This window comes from Diabrotica undecimpunctata, chromosome 4 (genome assembly GCF_040954645.1).
Source record: "Diabrotica undecimpunctata isolate CICGRU chromosome 4, icDiaUnde3, whole genome shotgun sequence".
NCBI lineage: Eukaryota > Metazoa > Arthropoda > Insecta > Coleoptera > Chrysomelidae > Diabrotica > Diabrotica undecimpunctata.
The window spans coordinates 93,141,453-93,162,900 of NC_092806.1; the positions used below are offsets into that span (position 1 = coordinate 93,141,453).

Genomic DNA, 21,448 nt, shown 5'->3' on the forward strand with positions numbered 1-21,448 from the left:
TACCTACTGGCTTAATTGAAAAAACAAACGCAGTTGAAGATTTTAATATTTTTAAAAATATAAATTCATAATACAACAAATAAAAAGTTACATAATGTTTTGGGCATGTATAATAGATTCAACTTTGGTATGAAATCATTTTATTTTTTTATTATTATATTTTTTATTGCATCCATCCATGGAATTACATATTCCCCATTTATTCACGGGTTTTGGAGGATTATTTTTTGAAAATATTTTATTTTCTGAATATGATAAAATATCCTTTTTCTCAGACCATTTCCAATGTGAACCACTTCTTATCATAGTCTTCACTTCGAGTCCCGTACAGTCAAAGCCAAGACTTATTCCAGGAAAGTACTCTCCTTCAGAAATAACCACAGCATATTCTTCCTCTGCAAAATCTTCCCGTTTTAGTTTTTTGCTATTATTCTTAATACGCCAATTATAGATCCTGTTTTTCCAGGAAAGTTTAAGAGGCCTAAAAATAGCAACATCTAGTGGTTGCAATAGATGTATGGAGTTAGGCAGAAGAGCAATTAGTATTATACCTTTGCTTTTGCAGAACTCAGATGAAGCGTTAAATGTGAAGAGTGGCCATCTAGAAAAAGCACAATAGGTAAAGGAACGTTCTTTTCAACAATCCATTTTTTATAGAATACATTCGTATTGAATTCATAAAAATATTCTCCAGTCAACCACCCGAAGTCTGAATGGCCAATACCCAGCCCAGAGGCATTTTCAAATGAATACTGGCTGGTGCTCTTTTATAGGAAAAACGAAACAATAGGTTTCACACCTTGTCCTTCTGCCGAAACTGTCAAAAGTACCGTAAGACATTCTTTCTAGTCATTCTGGTATAAACTTTTTTCGAACCTTTTCTTACGATTATACATTTTTCTTTAGGTGAAGGAAAAAAAGCTGATTCGAAAGTAAAAATTCTTTTTGGGTCTGATAGAACTTCCTCCAAATTATTTGTTTTTAAATAGTCTGAAACTCTATCAAACCAACCTCTTACACTTTTTCTGTTATATTTGCCCAAAGTTTGGTCAGATTGTGACATACTCGATGAGAGAGCTGGCGAAAAAATTTTCGTACCAATGACGACCTGAAATTCCGTCTTTAAATTTATTTGCTCGTTCTAGACGGCGAACTAGTTCTCTGCAACACACACCCAACAGTTGAATTTTTGTTACAGGAAAACGAACAGTTTCTAAATATAGAATCCAATCTACTATGGTTTGTTCTCCAGCTGCAGTCAGGACACAGTGGGCCGCAGTAATAGCAACTTCTTCATATTTGTTATAAATTTTATCAACTAGGGTACTTTTTGGAATTTTAAATTCTCTGAATGCCTTTCCAAACGACATTCCATCTCAAATTGATTCCAATGCTTGCTGAAGAATTTTATTGGTATAGTTTTTTCGTTTTTCAGACATAGCTCAAAGTTTTTCTTGAATCTGGAAGAAAACGTTCATAATATTCTCGGTCGGTAATAGGTCACAATATATATTTTTTGTACTCTGTCACCGACCGTGAAAAAAATATTATTTTAGGAGACTACTTTTGACTATTTTAAAATTCATATATTTCATTCACGTTTAAAACAATGAAGTACCATAAATATGATTATCGTTTCCCGTTCAAAAACAGACTTTTGGAAATATGACACTCAATATATTATTCTATTTGAAGTAATTCTTCCAATAAAATACAATTTTGTTCAACTTTCACATTACTTCTTTTAATTGAAAATTACAATCTAGTCGGTCGGTAAATGCTCAAATGAATCGTTTGTTTATTGCCTTTAAGAAAAAAAAAATATTATAAATAATTGTATGCAAAAATATTTTTTAAATTTCACAATTTTCAATGACTACATTCCCCTCATTCCGACCGCCCGGTCGCTAAAGGGTTGATTTTAACTTTTAAAGCACCTTTTACCGAGCTTTCTTTAATTGTAAATAAATTTTAATTAGAGAAAATAATTAACCAACGAACACATTAAATCTTCTAAAAAACGTGGTTTTGTGCTATTTCTTGTTATAAAAGTGCAATACTAATCTTGATATATTAACAAACGCTTAATAATGCCAATACACATGCACAATGATTCTTATAACCTGCCTTATAGAGTCTTGCAACACCACTGCAAAATCCGTTAAAATTTGTCAAATTTGGCATTAGTCAGCGGCTGAATTATGTTTGTAATGTTGGCATATCTATGTTTTATAAAAAGAAACTGTTAAAAGTTTCAGTAGTTATATGGACTTTTCATAATGCGTCTAATACTGAAAAAATTCATTGCGGTCGGTAATAGGAAATGGTCGGTAAAGAGTACAGTTACCTTATTGTATAGGTAGAAATACAAAAAATAATTGCTTCTTTAGACTATTTTGGATCTGTTTACGAGTATGTGCGTGCGTGCGTGCGCGCGCGCGCGTGTGTGTGTGTGTGTGTGTGTAAAAAATCGTATATGTGTGAACAGTTGTAACAGTTGCTAACTGTGATACATAAATTAAAGGATTCATAGACAATATGAACTATATAAGTCAAAATGATTGTAAAATCTTTAAAATCACAATTAGATTTTTCGCTATTTGATAATATGTGAATGCTCGTGAGTGGGTGTGCTCGTGGAAAGCCACTGTGATATTTATGATATAGTACTAACTACTTTACTGTAGCCGTCAGAGACGAAAATGCCACAACCTGTAAAAATCATTGGAACAAGCTAAATTTTGCTGAGACTGTTAATTTTGGGAGTCCAAAAAAGATGCAAAAAAGTTTACCGCTCCTACCCGCTTCCCTCTAAAACCCCCCTCGTAGGGGAAAAAACGGAAAACATCGATTTACCAAGAATTTGTAGGTCGTAAAAATGTTCCAAACAAGAAATGTAGCTGAAATAATTTTGAATAAAAATGTTTATTAGCACTTTTTCGGTTTAGGTGGAAGCCGGAGGTAGGAGTGGCAATCTTTTTTGAGACCCAAAATGCATTTTAGCAGTTAATGTCGCATTAAACATAGAAAAAATATTAAGAGATCTTATCAATTTTAAATAATTATAATATTTTAAACCCTATTCATTTTACAAATTCCCAATCGTCAATAGAACCACGTGTAAGCCAAACAGGGTCGTACTGATGTACGACCTATGTATCATATGATTTTTAAAAATATTTCCTTTTGAATATGTTAGTGTAAGAATTTCTTGAAATTTAATCATTATATCACAATTAAACTAACTCTAAAAAATAACACGACCAGTAAATAACTTAACAATAACTAATAACAAATATAACACAATATATTAACTTAAAAATCAACACGATACAATTTGAATTTAAAATGCTGGCAAGTGTGGATCTGTAACATGAGAATCTGGCTGGCTTAAGGTAATAAATTATATTTAATAGCCTCTTGACGAATGAGACGGCGAATATCAACACGTGCTCATATTTACTGATGGGAATTTGCTAAATGAATGTACTTTATCAACAAACATATCTAAGTTCAAATGAAAATATCAAGTACTAACCTGATCCTTTTCTTAAAACCTCATCTGGTTCACATGGAATAATTGTGCACAGAGCAAAAATAAAGGGATGAACATACTGCATGTATAAATAGTAAGTAGCTACAGCATCTGATACCGAATAATTTGATAATACTTGAGGTTGAGAAGCAGCCAGTGGACACATTTCTTCTGGATCTAACTCAACGGGATCATATCTAAAAATTCGCGTCCATTTGTGTTATATATAAAAATAGTAGATTGATATTTAAAATAAAATATTTACATAAAATTTTAACTATATCTTTGTAATTGTATATATGGTATGAGTCAAAAGAAATAGGCCCGACATATCATCTCAACAAGTCATAGAGGCTTCTGGCTTTAATAGTTTTCTTTCAATTCTCCCTATCTTGTACTAAGCTTTTCCAATCTTTGGCTTCACCAAATTTTAAGTCTTCTTTTACCCACTTTATCCATTTTCTTTTTGTCCCGGCTGCACTTTCAGTTAATTTTCTACGTATTCTCCCTTTTAGCATTCTAGCTACATATCGGAGCAACTTCAATCAATCTTTTAATTTTCGGTAATGTTATTTTTAGTGGTGCTAATATTTGTTTTGGCCTCAGCATCTTTGACCATCCTGTTTTCGATTTCTTGTTTTTTTTTTTCACATCGTGTTTGTTAGCCTTATGATTCCTCACAATAAGTAATTCTGCTTTAAGCTACAAGCAACCCGCATTGGCGGATTAATATATCTATTGGTGATTTATCTCATGCTATATTAACTATTCTGGTCTCCATTCAATTTATGTGATTATTCCATTCTTTTTCTTTAGTATTCACTTGTTTATGCCTCTTGAGTCTCTCAGATACTCTCCTTTGCGTTGTGGCTATGTCTCACTATTAATATGCCATATCGTGATATTAAGGTACTCTTGCAGTTTATTGGCTCTTTGTACTCGACCTTTCACTTTTTTCTACAGATCTTCATAACTGGATAGTGTAATCCCAATATACTTTCATTAGTTGTTCAATGCTGACACTATGGATTCCTAATTTTTATCTGGTCTATCTATGAAAAACCACTACATTTGGATATGAGAGGTGTAGAGGTGGGCTAAATATCACTACCCTGTGATTAGAAAATAACAATCACGACCTGTGAATAACAACAAAAATATATTGTGACTGTGATTTCGGTCGCCGCAAATCGGTTTGATCGCCAAATCGTGATATTTCCCGTTTTCGTCTCAGTCGCAGAGTTATGAAATGAGAGAAGTGTAGAAGGATAATAAGGAACGAGATAGAGGTAGTTGGCGCCGTTGGCGGTATTGTAAAGTTGTAACGTTATAAACGTCACATCTTTATTAACTTAAATTTATAAAAGAAGGCAACAATTATTATAAGCTTCATTTTATGGTCTACAACATTCTCTTGGGGTGAGTACCTTCATTGTAATCTTTATTCTATAATTCTATAATGGACAGCATTTCCAATATTCATAACCTTACTTCTTTCGAAATCACGTTTCTTGATAATATGCATATTGGACTTGTGAACAGAATTTCGCTAAGTAGTAATAATTATATTTCATTTTATCCTTGCCATTTGCTATTTGTTTAATTGTAATTTTGTAAAATGGCAAGGAAGTTAAACCCCTTTTGATGTGTCTCTAATACAAGTTGTTGTATTTTTAGTTTATTGACCACCTTCAAGTTTATTGACGATTTTGTAAACCGTATTCACGGTTTATTGGCTGTTACATCGCATGTTACAACTGCAGCTCTCCGGAGGCACAACATCTAATTGGGAGGCCACACAAACAGCCCATTGAAGTCATCGATGCCATAAGTATAATCCTCACTAATTCATTGTTAAGCATTGGCAGGGTTGATTATTGTTTTTTTTATTTTTTTTTTTTAATAAATATGATTGGTTAAAATTTGCTATCAGCTGAGGGTTCGGGTTCAATTCCTAGCTTAAGACAAGACGAACTCACACTTGAGATACTGAGCTAGGCAAGGCATAGACGATAAGCTCCCATGGTTGATTGAAGTATTATTTTTACAATAGTACTTCAATTCTCTTTGGTAGTCTTATCGTTACAAAGTCTCTTTCTAATGAGGAATGCAAAGGCAAAGATAATATATCGTTTTTGGAGGAATATGAACTAGTTTAGTGTAATATTAGTATGTAAACAAATATTTGAAGAACATGAAAAGGGTATTTAGAGTTACAGTTTATTGAATTTGTGTAACTCGTCGTATTGTATCATCTTTATCTTGAGCTATCGTTATTAATTTGTTAGTGATACTCCCAAATAATAAATTTTTATTTAACAATTTCAAAATTATAGTCCTTATTTGGGTTAGTCCCCAAAATTTCAAATTGTAATCCATATTTGCACTATATAATCCACATTTCCAAATACTTCGTTTATTCCTCGTTTATTTAAACTTCTCTTCTTCTTGTCGGCAAGACCGTCGGCATATGCTACATCGATGTAATTGTATTATATTAAGCAAAAAATACTGTATACAATGGATGTCTTATTAAAGTCCTGTATTGATCTCAAAGATCTAAAACATGACCAGATATCATATCTTTGCTCTTTGTTTCAATTAAAAGACATTTAGTTAATAGTACTAGATAATTATTTTGTGCGTTATTTAGTAGATAATTATTTTAATTAAAAAAAAAAAAAAATATATTACAATCACGTGGCACAAATATATTTTCGGCTTTTCGTACCGAATTTAAATGAGATAATGATTTATTGATGCGGACAACGGAGCAAGAGAAATCTACACGAGAAATGCACTAAGCTGAAATGCATGAAGTAAAGTGAAATTATGAAGATCCGACTTTTCGAGATACATATAGTTTTCTACAGTTCTGATGATAAGCAGAGAACCAGTTACTAGTCATCAAGCACAAATTTTGGGTTAACAAATAAATATAATCATTTATTTTAGTAAATTTAGCATTATGTAAACACAAAATAATATTGATTGTAATACCTTAGTTTAGCTTTTGCGACAGCTTTTAAATTTTGTGATCCTACAGGCAGATAAGAATCTCTTTTTACCCAACATAAACAATCCATATGCATTGCTGGTCTACAGGCATAGATGTCTTCTTTATTTCTAGAAAATCCAATTTCCTGTTTCATGTCTAAATTATACGAAGCTGCCCTAGCTTCTACAAATGGCCAGTCGAAGAAGTCTCCGTTGTAGGTAACGAAAATATGCGGACGGACTTCCAATATGTGATCAAAAAATTTTTGTATCAAACACATTTCATTTGGTTCGTTAAATATGGTAAACTTTCCTTCATACTCTGGTTTCGGGGTATACTCAAAATCCTCTATGTCGGCAGATATAATTTCACGATTTGTTATTAAATATCCTAAAAATTTTTTTTTAATTATACAAACATGTAAATATTGTAACAAATGTAAAGAGGTCAATAAAAATAAGTGAAAAGAAAGTATAGGTATTCATCACCAATCATCGGAAGTTTTTATGCATTTGTATATTCAAATATATAAATGCATTTTAATATATATTTTACAATTTTTACACTATTTTGCTTATTTTATTAGTTGCGTCTTGTTTGCGAAACAAGACGCAACTAGTCTTGTTTTGACGCCTTTATTTATATATTATTTATGTATGGCATACAATAAGAACACATAATTAAAAATCAATATAAAACGTTACATGGAGTATTACAAATGAGCATCTAATGTATTGTTTTTTTTTACATCTTTAAAGAGAAGAAGGAAAATCTGCATACAGACACCTGTGACTGACACAGGTAGTGTTCGTCACCATTCCTAGACGGTCTTCGTCCAACTAAAAACCTCTCCTCTGTCACTCCAGACATCAGGATGAAAGGGCTGGTAAGGCAAAACATCTCTCCTGATGCCCTGCTATCACCCGATTCCCATTCTTTCTCCCACACATTCATCGGGGAAACCACACCCACACGAATCACCAAACACTTTCAACCCCCTGCCTTAGCGACGCTGCCATCTCTCTCGCGTCATCTGTCTCTCATTCACTCTTATTTCGGCCTGCGACAATCCGAAAACCACCGAGGTGCTACTCGCTCGTTTTAAAGTTCTGTTGTGAATTCCCTCTCCTCTCGTTCTTTTGAAGAGAGCAGCGCCCTGATAACTCATCCCTTATCATTTTCAACACCATTTCTCTCAAGGAATCAAACATTCTGCAGTTACACCCTCTTTCATTCACCCAACGCTCACACACCAACATCGTGTGTGTCACAGTATCCGAGAGACCACAGTAAAGACACTGATCGGACTGAGCCATCCTAAACCTGAACATGTATCTGCGGAAGCAGTCATGGGCTGTAAGCATTTGCGTCAGGTAATAATCCAGCTGCCTATGCCCACAGTCCACCCAGCTTCGAAGGTTCGGGATTAGTGACTTCGTCCACTCCGCCACATCACCTGTTGCTTCCTACTTTTGCCGTCACTGACCGATTGACACTAATCTCTCAGTCATCTCTCGCTCTCCAATGTTCCGCTCCCTACAACTATGAATCCTGATCGTTTCACCTGTCAGGACATGTCAAGGAACACCGGCATGCCGGTGATCACCCACAGAGCGGCAGCTGACACAGTCCTGTAGGCACATACTATCCGCAGCCGACTAGTTCTGTCCGCGTACCATGAGCCTCTTGTAAGTTGGTATTTCTACCGCCTCACTCCACACTGCACAACATCGTAAAGCGCCCTTCTCCTTTCGGATTTGGGTCCACCGATATTAGGCATTATCCTCTCCAGCGCAGCTATTCTCTGAATAGCTCTACAGATCACCCCTCAAATATTCCCCCGAACTCCCACCCTGGTGGAGAGTAACTCCCAGATACTTAACGTACTTTTTGAACGTCACTCTCGTTCCCGCGCACTCAAATTCAACCTTGTCTCTTTCTGTAGCCTCCGTCTTATCCATCGCGAGAGAAAGATAATGCTCCGAAACAAGAGTTCCTCCCTGTCCCATGCCGCCACCAGCATAGCAAGGTTGTCTGCAAATGCGAAGGGGGTAACACCCTCCCCACATTCGCAGTTTAAGACCCCGTCATCACACCGTTTTCCACCAAAACCTTCCTCTCGGAAAGATAATCAGCGACCATATTCCTCAGATACCTATGAAAGTTCCTTGCTTCCAAAGAGCTCATTACGTGATCCCACTGCAATGTATTAAAAATATTTCGGATGTCAAAGAGAATCAGGATGACCCATTGATCATCAGCCCCAATTCCCCGTGCCGCCCGAAACATATTGGTCACCGCATCCACTGTACTTTTATAGCATTCTCTCATACAACTTTCCGATACAAGGAAGAAGACAAATAGGACAATATTTTCCTGCCTTGAATTTAGGTAGAAGCACGAGCCTCGAGATTTTCCAGGAATCCGGAAACTACTGTGAGACAAGAAGAGCATTCATGTGCTCCAAACGGCCCAGACGTACAACCGATTCAGGTGGGACACCATCTAGACCGGGGATCCCTGCCCGACTTAAGGGAACTCACCGCTACAGCCAGTTCATCCAAAGAAAAGGGAATCCCACGCTCAGCCTCGACGTCTCTCCGTACACCATGCCACCGTCCTTGTGGAAACAGTTCGGTGACTATCTCCAGCTTCTGGTCCAATGGCATGTCATACGGAACACAGGCGTCGAAATGCTTCATTACGATTTTATACCTTTCACCCCAGATGTTCTCGTCCAGCTTGTCACACAGTGTCTTTTCTTCTAGGCTTGGATCCTCCTATTGAACTCCTCCTTTTTCGCATGGTAAGACGTATAAACACGTTCCACTGAATCCTCAAAATGTTTTGAGGCATATGTTTCAATTATATATTGTGCAAGTAAATGGAACGTTTCTAGTTATAACAGTTACAGATGCAAATAATTCAGACATTCCTTTTATCTCCAAGAAAAGGTAGTATTAGCTGTATTCGCAGAGTAAGTCCTGAACTAATCCGGAGATGTAACGCTTACGCATTAGAAATTTCCAGGTTCACGCAGACGGAACTCTTTTCTCTTATCATGTCCCGAATGAAAAATTCAGAGCTCGCGGTGTCGACCTTCAACATGTACAGGATAAGTTTAAGAAGTTTTTGAAGTTTGTTTGGGCTTTTTTGTGCGTGAAAGCGTAACCAGAAATTTGAAATCGACCAGCCCTCAACAGTAACCTATAGAAGATATATTTTTTTTAGAATATACGAATTAAATACATAAATACATATTTTATTTTCTTTTTGACAAACATAGTCTGTGTAGAATTGGTCAGATAAGTAAAAAAACAAACAAATAAATAAACCAAAAGATGAAAAAGGGAACTATTTTTGAAATGTGGAAAAAATCTTAATTCCTAGCTGAGCGCTTTCGGCTTACAAAGCCATCTTCAAAGCTATGGTCAAATATTAAGTATCCTAAGGGAGATCATGTAGTAAGCAGAAAATTGCTGGTTCTATTTTTTTATTTTTTCTTTTCTTTCTTTAAAGAAAGAAAAGCAAAAATAAGCTTGGTTAGATAGCGACGTTACAGAATGGCTAGTCGCACTGGCAAGGGAAAAGGTTTGCATAGGAAACGTTGCTGTTGCAGTTTGTGGAGCCAAATTCGCTATAGTTGTAGTATTAGAAGTTGTAGAACTTAGTGGAGTTGTATCGCCGATATATTTGTAGGTTCTATGCAAGCTGCTGCCAAGTGTCATTTCTGCTTTTTTACATCTAAAACAGACGTTCTCATCTTGTGAAGAGAATATTGTGTAATTTGTATTTTCCAATTTTATTGTTATGGCGCTTGGGATGGTTAAATTATGGGAGATACAAGACGTAGACCGATTTTAAGTAATTCTTTTTCAAGGGCGTTATGTGGAATGGTCAGGCATATATTTGATATAACAATTCTTTCAGCAGGTGTTATAAGCCGTCTAGCCTTTAAAAGTTCTCCTCGGATAGTGATTTGGCCTCGGTTATCTAAAAACTCAACTAGGATATTTTTGTTGGCAAAGTACAAGCAAATTCGGTTGTTAGAAAGGCGGGAGGTGAAAATGATATTTTTTGTTTGAATTATATTACCAGGAGGGTTTAAATAGTATTGAAGGGGAGTATTTTCGATTGCACTAAACATTAGTGCTTGTTCTTTGAAAGGAAATTTAAATTGATTGGTGACCGTTGAGTAGCTTTTTGGTACATTTCTTTTGTGTTGAGATTGTTCGGGATCAAGTTGCTGTGCATTATGTCTATATTTGCTTCAGTAAGTAGGTATATATAACAGGTATCACCCGAAAGAGTGAGTGCGGCACTGTTCCCCTGGTGGGAACCGGCTCTGGTTCTTATCAATGTACACCTCGATTGAAAGTTTGGTTAACGTTACGTTACTGGTATACAGAATAAAATATTTGTTATTTCGAATAATTAAGTGAAAAATAATTTATCACTTGGTCACTTACTGCCTTTTTTACTTATATGCATAACTTTCACAGTTTCGAAGCAAAATTAACACCATGTAGAATTGTAGAGATTTGACTTCAAAAAATATATTTATGTTCCAAATATTTTTCATATAGTCTACTATTGTCTAAAATTATTAACACAGCGAAATATTTAATTTTGATATACAGGGTTGGTCGAAACTTGGAATGAGTACTTTGAGTTTTCTCAAATGTGACACCTTGTATTTTACTATTGTAATAAAATGTTGTTTGTAAAAAATTTTAGTATTGTAATAAAATATTGTAATATATTTTATGATACTTTAATATCTATTAATCATTCCCTATACCTAACTGCTTAATTAATAACTGAATGTGAGTTATTCGTGATTTTTTGAGCCAAACGTTAACTGCACAACAAAAATTTGGTGAAAATTTATCAGGTTAGTCGTGAAAATATTCTATCAAAAAATAATTTTTTGAAAAAAAAAAAATACATAATAATCTAGACTGATCCTTACGTTGTTAGTATTGGATGAGATAGTAAAATACCCAAGTAGTTAAGATTGTTGGTGTGTACATTATTAATAAAAAGACAATATTCTACCTAGTTGGCTCTAGAGATGACAAAGTCAGTTCCATCAAGGGATCAGGTGCAATGACTCCGATTCCGACTGCAGACTCGGTTCATTTTTGCAGGTGCAGGTGCACCTGGTAACCTTGACAGGTTTCGACAACAAATTGTAACTAGAAATCACGTTCTACTTTTCTCAGATCAATCTCAATTTTTCGCGCTTTACGCTATGAAAAATATAATATCTTTCTACGATTTAAAGTATACAGAAAAGTAAAGAATGTCTCTTAAATATATAGTATTTACGGAAGAAAGGTCAAAAAGACGTATACACTTTGCAGTCAGTGTTTACTGTTGTAATATGGACTTACAAAAACTATTATGTTTGTAGCCATTAGTATTACTTTAATTTTATGTTAATAGTATATTAAAAATATGAACCCAAACTATTTTTATTCTCTACGGAATGTTACAGTTGCTTGTTTAAGGTATTAAATAAATACCATATATGTACACTAATAGATGGCCGAGGGCTGTCACACGACCGGTAATTCCTAGGAAATAATTTTTCTAACATTTCAACGATTTGATGATTTTGTTTCTGATATTGTATGTACGAGCACAGATTAACAGACCACAGATACGAAAGCTACCCGATAATAGTGGGGGTGTTTTTTTTTAAAGTGGTAAGTTTTGGGTCCAAAAAAGTATAATGTGAGAGCGAATTGTTTGTATGTCTGAGAATATCTTCTGGCCTTTGAAACTTTTTTCTGCAACAGTGCCTGAGTTTTTACAATTTCGGCAAATGATTTATTAAGAAATTTGTTTGTTTGTGACGTTTTGTTTTTTACATATTTTTCTATCTAAAAGTTTCTATTTTAAAAAGAAAAAATTTCCAATAAGCCAAATCAATTTACCACTCCGATATAAGCGCATGTACTGTCTGAATTACAGTGTGGTTATTCAAGAACTGATAAGAAGCTTGAGCCTACGTACTAACTCAAATCTTTTTTGGGTAACTGAGAGTGGGCGGAGTCTACCAAAACTCGGTACCCAGTGTTGACGCGACTGTTTCGCATCTGTGACATCTGTGTGTTCTGTTAATCTGTGGTTGTAGTAACAAGTTAATTTAAGGGTATTATATATTTGTGTATTTGTGTGCAATACAAAGTAAAATGAGTCTAAATAGGAAAACAAGTGCATTATGGAACTTTTTTACTGTAGAAGATAATAATTCCGATCATGCAAAGTGCAATATATGTGGTCAAAAAATGTTTTACAAATCTTCAACGTCTAATATGAAAAGACATGTAACACGAAAACACCCGACAGTATCTCTTGATTCTCTTAGTCGCTTCCGCGAGCCTGAAAATATTACAAAAATCAATGATGCAGATTCACAACCAAGTACTTCTAAGGAGGTAAGAAAACTATATAATATGTTAAATTTAAAATAAAACATTATTTTTGAAATTTTCAGTCCGAAAATGAGCCTGCAACAGAGGTAAATGAAGAAAAGAAAAGAAAATTAAGCAACCATTGTCAAAAACAAAGCTCATTATCATCTTTTTGTAGACCAAAGCAAATAACTTTAGCAACAAGGAAGAAAATTGACGACCACCTGTTAAAGTTGTTCACTTTAGATTTTCAGCCTTTTAGTGTTATTGCAGACAAAGGTTTTAAATCATTTGTTCAGGCACTTAATCCTGGTTATGAATTGCCTTCCAGGCAAACTATTTCACAAACTATGATACCAGCTATGTATGAACAATGTTTAAATAAATGCAAAAAATTTGTTCAAGAAGAGGGAATATCCAGTGTTTGTTTGACAACGGACTGTTGGACTTCTATAAATGGTGAAAGCTTTTTGGCAGTAACAATGCATTTTGTAGATAAATTGTTTAACGTCCGACAAATGTTACTAAAATGCCACCAACTTAATGAACGACATACTAGCATTAATTTAGCAAGAGCATTGCAAACTATTATAGAAGAATGGTCACTAACAAATAAGGTATCTCTCATAGTTTCTGACAATGCGGCGAATATTAAAAAAGCAATAGAAGATTTAGGTATGAAGCATCTAGGCTGTTTTGCACATAGTTTAAATTTAATTGTGCAAGATGCTTTAAAACTAGTTGAGCCGACCATCACCAAAGTAAAATCAATAGTGACCCACTTCAAAAAAAGTTCAGCAGCTAATGCTAAATTAATGCAGTATCAAAAAAATTTAGGAACAAGTTGCCCAAAAAAAATTTTGCAAGATGTTTCTACAAGGTGGAATTCCACCTTTGTCATGTTACAGCGATTTGTGGAATTAGAGGAATCAATACGATCGACAATTGCTCTCTTGAACATTTCGTTACCTACAATAACGTTAGAAGAATGGGACCTGATTAAAAATTTGGTAGACATTTTACGTCCTTTTGAAACTGTAACTTCATCAGTTACTGGAGAAACATACATATCGGCGTCATTAGTAATTGTATTTACTGCAGGTCTATTAAATGTAATGGAGGAAATGATTAACTCTGGCGAACTGAAATCGGATTTATCAAACCAAGTTATTGCTAAACTAAAAAATGGACTCCAAACACGATTCACTAATATTGAATTTAATGTTACGCTGACTGCCAATACGTTTTTAGATCCACGTTTCAAGCTTCTACCATTTCAAAGCACTGTAGCTGCAGATCAGATAAAGAAAAAAGTGACAAATATGGCTGCAGATCTCGTTGTACAAATTAGGGCTCCACCGCAGCCAGAAATGGAAAAAGAACCTACTACTGGCAGTGAATCAACGAGAAGCAAATATTCGCTTTGGTCTTCTTTAGATAACAAAATATCTAAAAAACAACCGATAGGGACAGGTATCAGTAAAGCTATCATTGAAGTGCAGCGTTATATTGAAGATGATATCTTAAACAAAGACGAAGATTCCCTTCTTTGGTGGAAAAACAATCGACATAATTATCCCACTTTAAGTTCACTAGTCAGAAACAAATTTGCTTTAGCCACGTCTGTTCCATGTGAACGTCTATTTTCGAAAGCTGGACATTTTAAATGAAAGACGTACGCGATTAAGTGCTCAAAAAGTAGAAAAATTATTATTTTTGCATATAAACAATGACTTTTTAAATTTTAGACATTCTAGCCTATAAATATCATTTTGTGTATTTGTTTTTTATACTTAATATTGTAATATAAAAATATTTTTATTAAAGAATTTATTTTTTAATAGCTATTTATTTTTTTGACACCACATTAATTATCATAAAAAAAAAACAAACTTGCTCAAATAGCATCCTTGCCCATTCCCTAACAGCTATAAGTAACCCAATACCAACCGGATTTTACTATCTCGAATCAGAGCATACAACGGACCAACTCAGCAGCAGGGCCAGGCTATAATCGATTCACTATTCAGTTATTAATCCCAGTCGAGTTCCAAATTCCGTTCCGATTCTGACTATCCGATCGGCCGTTGCCGAACGAATCCAAATATTTCAAGTTTCAAAACATGATTCGAAGGAATTGGTTGCTCTGCGCCTGCACCTGCCTATTGACAAAAGACGAACTAGGTCCACCGAGTCACGGCGGCGAACTCGGTTCAAAAGAATAGGTGCACCTTTTGACAGTCATCTCTAGTTGGCTCTGACTTTGACACTAAAATCGCAAAGTTTAACATTAGACTATTTTTATAGTCCCTGTTGCTTTGTTACTTTTACTAACATATAGTTTTTTAGAAGGAACGTATTTATATGACTTTTGTGTCAGGAGGATATAACAAAAATGTGCTACTAGCAACAAGAATTTATGCTCGGTAATTCCCAGATTGACGACAACCAAGAAGAGAAGCTTTTTAAAAGTTTACTAGAATAGTTACTTGATGGAATTTCATTTTATCTAACAATAACACACTGAAAACTTTTGTTTTTAAAATATCCACAAAATTTATTACATATACCTTTTTATCACTACAACTGTTTCGGCAGAGTGCCTTACTTAAGTGATCTATTTTTGGTATGCGTTTACACTTTATAGTCTTTAACTGAAGAGGTTGAGGAGGGGAGAACTGTTTGTCTCAAGTTGATCACTCATAATTACGTCTGTATTTTGATTGTTTAGAATTTAAATGTCGACATTAACATAATGTTTATGGTCTAGAAGGCGAAGTGCGTACGTAGAATATGTTTTTCTATTACTGAAAACCCTTTTATGTTGTGCTAGACGTTTGTTAAAGGTTCTACCAGTTTGAGCGATGTACACGTACGTGCCCACGTACATACATCGGACAGACAAACCGACGAATCCATAACCGTATTTACGAACATTCTATATCTGTCAAACATTTCGATACTACTTCAGCCCTAGCCCAACATCATATTCAAATAGGCCACAAAATAGATTTCGAAAAAGCAAAAACCATCGCCCCCATCCGCTTCTTAAAATCAAGAATCATTCGTGAAGCTATCAAAATCGAAAAACGGCCTAACAGCTTAAATACGCGCGATGACGCGAAACGATTGCCGGCAACATGGCGACCCCTGCTTAAGCGACCTTCCGCCCACACCGCTCAGACCACGTCAGTTCAGACCAAGTCAGCGCATACCGTTCCCGCGCATACAGCGAGTATAAAAGCAGCCACACAGGGTAAGACCAGTTGTCACTCGACACTGCAGATAGGCAGATTGAGACCTCAGTGCCGAGAGACAGTTCTTGTATGTATACAGAACACGATACTAGTACGTCTCGAGTGCGGGGAGTAGGCAGATTGAGACCCCGAACTCAAACGGAACCGTATCACTCTTCGACGAAACGTCGGATAATAAATTCTCAACGCGGTTCTTCCCGAGAACTAAGTAATTTTCATTCATCTGACCGCGGAAATTTATACGAACATTTTATTCGCCTCTACGGGGAGGAATTTTTCATTCTTACTAAATCTTTTTCTAATCTTCTAACACGCAGATACCCTTCTCTGTGACCTTGCTTTTCTTAAATCGTGTCGTGACCATCAAGTCATTCCAAAATCTCTTCAAGTTAAACATCATACTAAATCCTCATCAATTTCCAAAATTCTTAGAGCAACTGGTTTTTCGCTTCTTCGAAATTCAATTCATTCCACTCGACGCAGCTTAGATACAACAAATTCCCAACTTCTTAAAATTTACAATGACATCCACTCTTTTAATATCCATCCATTATTATGGGACACTTTCGATCGTCTTTCTCACCAAAAAGCCCAACACATTTCTGACGGCAAAACCCAAACCCAGAAACGCAAACTGGGCCAACTTATCTCTCAACAAAATCCAAAGCCCATTTCGAATCAATAACCTTCTACTGTTGTCCGTAATTTCTCAGATATCCACATATCCGATTCAGCTACCAAAGCTCTATCAAAAGGCTTCAATTTTTCTGTCACACCTCTTTCAATCCCAACTGAGAAAATCATTTGTCAAACTGAAGCTATTTCTCATCTTACTTCCGACCAAGCCGAAGTTGCCAGACAAGATGTCGCCAGAATTCTCCGTACTTTCAAACCCTCACCGTCAAATATCAGTCTTTCCATTGTTTAAATAGGACTAGTTAGACAATCCTTATGGAACAAACGTTTGACTTTTATTCTGCCGTAATGTGGCGGCCTCTAGTCATAAATTTAAAAAACTATTAACAGAAACTTAATTCTCTGCAGGATTCTATTCGAGTATATTTTTACCTGCCTCATAATTAATGCAAACCTGTACACGGATGCCAGATTGTGAAGAAAATATAAGACTTTAATAAAATGCTTATTGTTATTATCGTTGTATGCGTCTAGTGAAAGATAACTTGACTATTTCGAGCGAATATTTCAAATTGTTTTTGTACTTTGAGACTTTGCTAAATCTAAATCGGTTAGTAATCTATTTAAATGAAGTAGGTAAATGCTGACTTTTTTTTTTTTTTTAATTTTTATTAGTTTACCAGATATTTAATTTGGTTATATGATTTGCTAGAAAAGGATTAAATATTTAATTGAAATACACTCGATTACTATCGTCTTAGAACACTCATGCGGAGGTTTATTTTTTAGTCAAGACTTAAGTTTTATAATTGTTTAAAAAAGAAAATCTTTTTAAACAATGGTTTTATGTATGTTTTGAGAAAATTAAATTTTCAATCTTTTAATCTTTAAAATGACGTTTGAAAATATAGTAAATTTATGGGTATGGTTTTTTGATAATGGTTTTGAAACAAATAAACACATCGATATGCCACAACAAGAGGCAACACATATTTAGGGACAAATTAATCTATGTGTTGGGATAAAAGGAATAATAATTAACAACACTTTAATAAATAGTATCCTTTATTTTATTTATTTATGTATTTTATAATATAAACACCATTTTTGTATTTCTGTTTACATAAATAAGAATGTTTTTTCAATCAACTCGCCGATCTGAGCTGTTTATTAATGAAATAATTTTAAATTACAAAGTGATAGATATTGCAAAAATTAAATTCGCATTATTTTAATAGTTATATACCACTTATCAAAGTTCTAATATCTACACATAGACAATATTAACGAAATAATAATTCTAGGTAAAAAAACAAAACAAAATTGTTTACATTAATAGTTATAGAAATTGATTGTAACATTGTTTTCGTGAACTAAAATAAGCAATGTATGTAGTGCGAAACACTATTGGCACTGGTTGATGGTTGTTTTGCTATCGAATAAGTATGAAAAACGCGTGGTGTCGTTAACAAACCTTCCTCTTCTACCACACTATATTTTTTTGGTTTGCATTTAGATATTTTTGGTCAAAATGCTTACTGCATAGAATTTTTTTTTTAATCGGGTAGCTCCAGACTTTCCAATGCAGCATTACCTACAACAATATTATTATTAACACAACTTAAAAAAAAGCAACTTTCTGCACAATAAAGTAAAAAAACAATTTAAGTTCTGTATTCAAAATATAAATAACTTGGCAGTTATGCCAATATATGTTTATATATATATATATATATATATATATATATATATATATATATATATATATATATATACAAACAACACAGTTTATTAGGGCTGCAGTCAGTAGGTTTGGCCGGGATGTTATAGAAACACTCTTTTGACTTTTGGTCGAGCTTTCGGAATTCTTTTATTCCTTCTTCAAGACACTGTAATTAGAAGAAAGTGTAAATATTTACAACAAATCTCAAATTGTCATTACAACTTACTAGTCGTTGAGATTATTTTTGTAAAGCTACGACACTCAACATTAAAAACACACATATAAAATATAACATTTAAAATAATGGACAATATACATTTTAAAATTTAGTTGGAAAGTTAAAATTTTGTTAGTAACATCTTTTCATGGTGTGTTTTGACTGATCCATAGAGAACAGAAAAAAAAACAAAAATAGAGTGATTAAAAAGTAATTAGGAGTTCTTGCTATTATATTAATGGAAGTAGTAGCAAGAACTCCTAATTACTTTTTAATCACACTATTTTTGTTTTTTTTTTCTGTTCTTTATGGATCAGTCAAAACACACCATGAAAAGATGTTACTAACAAAATTTTAACTTTCCAACTAAATTTTAAAATGTATAGTGTCCATTATTTTAAATGTTATATTTTATATGTGTGTTTTTAATGTTGAGTGTCGTAGCTTTACAATATATATATATATATATATATATATATATATATATATATATATATATATATATATATATATATATATATATATATGTATAAGAGTAAGAAAAAAGAAATTTTTAGATAGGAAAAAAAAAAGATCCCATAGGACTACCAAAAACAAATTTTTGATAGTCCTATGGAATTTAGTCTTTCACCTATTCTAAGTAGCTATGTCATGGATGATGTTATCAGTGATTGTATCAACAATTGCACTTTTTTCATTCCTTTTTTTAAAGATATGTAGATGATTTAGTTTTGGCACTTCCTAAACACAAGATTATTGAAATAGTCAACATTTTCAAGTATCATAATCAACATATACAATTTACAATTGAGGAAGAGGTAGACAATTCTCTAGTTCCTTAGAGTAGGTTTCAAGTCCAGTGCTTTATACAGGTTGGTGAATTGTTTGCAGTTGGTAAGTTTGGTATGGTTGATTCGTAGTCTTGTAATAGTCGATGCTTCTCTTCTAGTTATGAAGTCTAGGGAGAGATGACCAATAAAATATTGAAGTTTATGAAAAGTTGTTTTGCTCTAAGTTTTGTCAAGTATCCTCTACCGACTTTTTAAAAACGAATTTCGAGATTTGTTAGCTAGTTGAATTGGAGTGACTTCAGTCACCCCATGGTTGGTAGCTTCTTTGGCAAAATGATCTGCTGTTTTATTACCAGTAATTCCGGTGTGAGAAGGCAGCCATATGTGAGAGACTGTTACATCGTAAGCAGAGAGATTTTGGTATATGTCATGAATGTTTTGAACTAATAGGTGCTCAGTAAAAATTGTATTGACTAAATGGATATATGAAAGTTAATCTGAACAAATTACAATATGTCTGTTTTGATGTGAGATGCATTTAAAAGCCAACACAATACTATATAGTTCACCTGTGCAAACGTTGCATATTAAGGGTAACCGAGATGATCTTACAAGTTCATGTTTAGTGGTTACTGCACAATCAATACCAGTGGTAGTTTTAGAAGCATCTGTATAGAGAATTAAATTCTAAAAATGCTTTCTTTATAAGAAGGTTTGAAGATTCAAGTTTGTTAAAAATAGTGAGTGAGGTATATATTGAAGTGAGATCTTTAGCCCAGAGGGGAAGTAAAGGTAGAGGAAATGAACTAGCCAGAAAAAGGTCAATATTTTTAAGTAGTGGACAAATTAATTGAGGTATAGGTTTTATGATAAGGTGTTGGTTATTGTTAGTGGAAGAAGACGGCATTGTGGCAATTAGGGAATGAAAGGGATTAAATGGATTTGCAGATGTTGATACAGCATACGAAAGTAGAAGGGATTATCGTCTTAGGGTAGGAGAAAGTTCATTAGATTCACGGTATACACTCTCAATAGGACTAAAGCGAAAAGCGCTCAGACCTAGAAGTAGTTTTATTTTCACCCCATTGAAAATGACTGAGGGTTTTAAAAATGTTCAACCTTTTAAAACAATTGATTTTAAGTTCAGAGATTTGATTTTTTCAATTTAATCTGGAGTCAAACATAAAACCGAGAATTTTACAATAATTAACACCAGAAAGTAGAGAATTGTTAAATAAAATTTGGGGTAAGGGAGTGGAAATCCCTATGGAAAATTTTATTAATTTGGTTTTGCTCTCAGAGAGTTATAATCCTAGTTCGTTAGATCTATCTTGAAGTAGATTTACTACACTTTGTATAAGTTTATATGAGGATGGGACAGATTTAAGATGGCAGTAAATGATTAGGTCATCAGCTTATTGAACATATTTGATGGGAGGCAAATTTCGTTGATGGCAAGAATGAATAAAATTAAACTTAATGCAGATTCTAAAGGGACACCTTAATTTTGAGGAAGAGATCGAAAAAGTTTACCCTTGGCAAGGACTTTAAAGATTCTTTCAATTAGATATTTTTTTACAAATGAGAAAATGTTACCATTTAAATTATAGTGGAAGATTTTGTCAATGATTTCTTTTCTGGAGATTGAATAAAATGCCCCTTCAACGTTAAATATAGTTGCTACGACATCTTGTTGATTATAGATTGCTTAAGAAATGTGTGTTTGAAAAATAAAAAAGTTATCAATAGTAGACCGATTACGTCGGAAGCCGGATTGAGCGTCGGGAATAATATTATACTGTTTAACGAACCACGTGAGTATTTCATTGATCATTGTTTCAAGAAGTTTGCAGGTAATACAAGTAAGAG

The 21,448-nt window shown here is 34.0% G+C and overlaps 1 protein-coding gene across 1 annotated transcript in view; it reads right to left on the reverse strand.

The window, feature by feature from the left end:
- Nucleotides 1–21,448, reverse strand: part of PolE1 (DNA polymerase epsilon catalytic subunit 1) — a 323,060-nt gene that overhangs the window by 238,474 nt on the left and 63,138 nt on the right. Inside the window, exons 6-7 of the mRNA XM_072529917.1 lie at nucleotides 6,536–6,923; nucleotides 3,539–3,732 (exon numbers count right to left, since the gene is read on the reverse strand). Coding sequence (XP_072386018.1) covers nucleotides 3,539–3,732; nucleotides 6,536–6,923 — 582 coding nt within the window. The remainder of the gene's footprint in view (nucleotides 1–3,538; nucleotides 3,733–6,535; nucleotides 6,924–21,448) is intronic.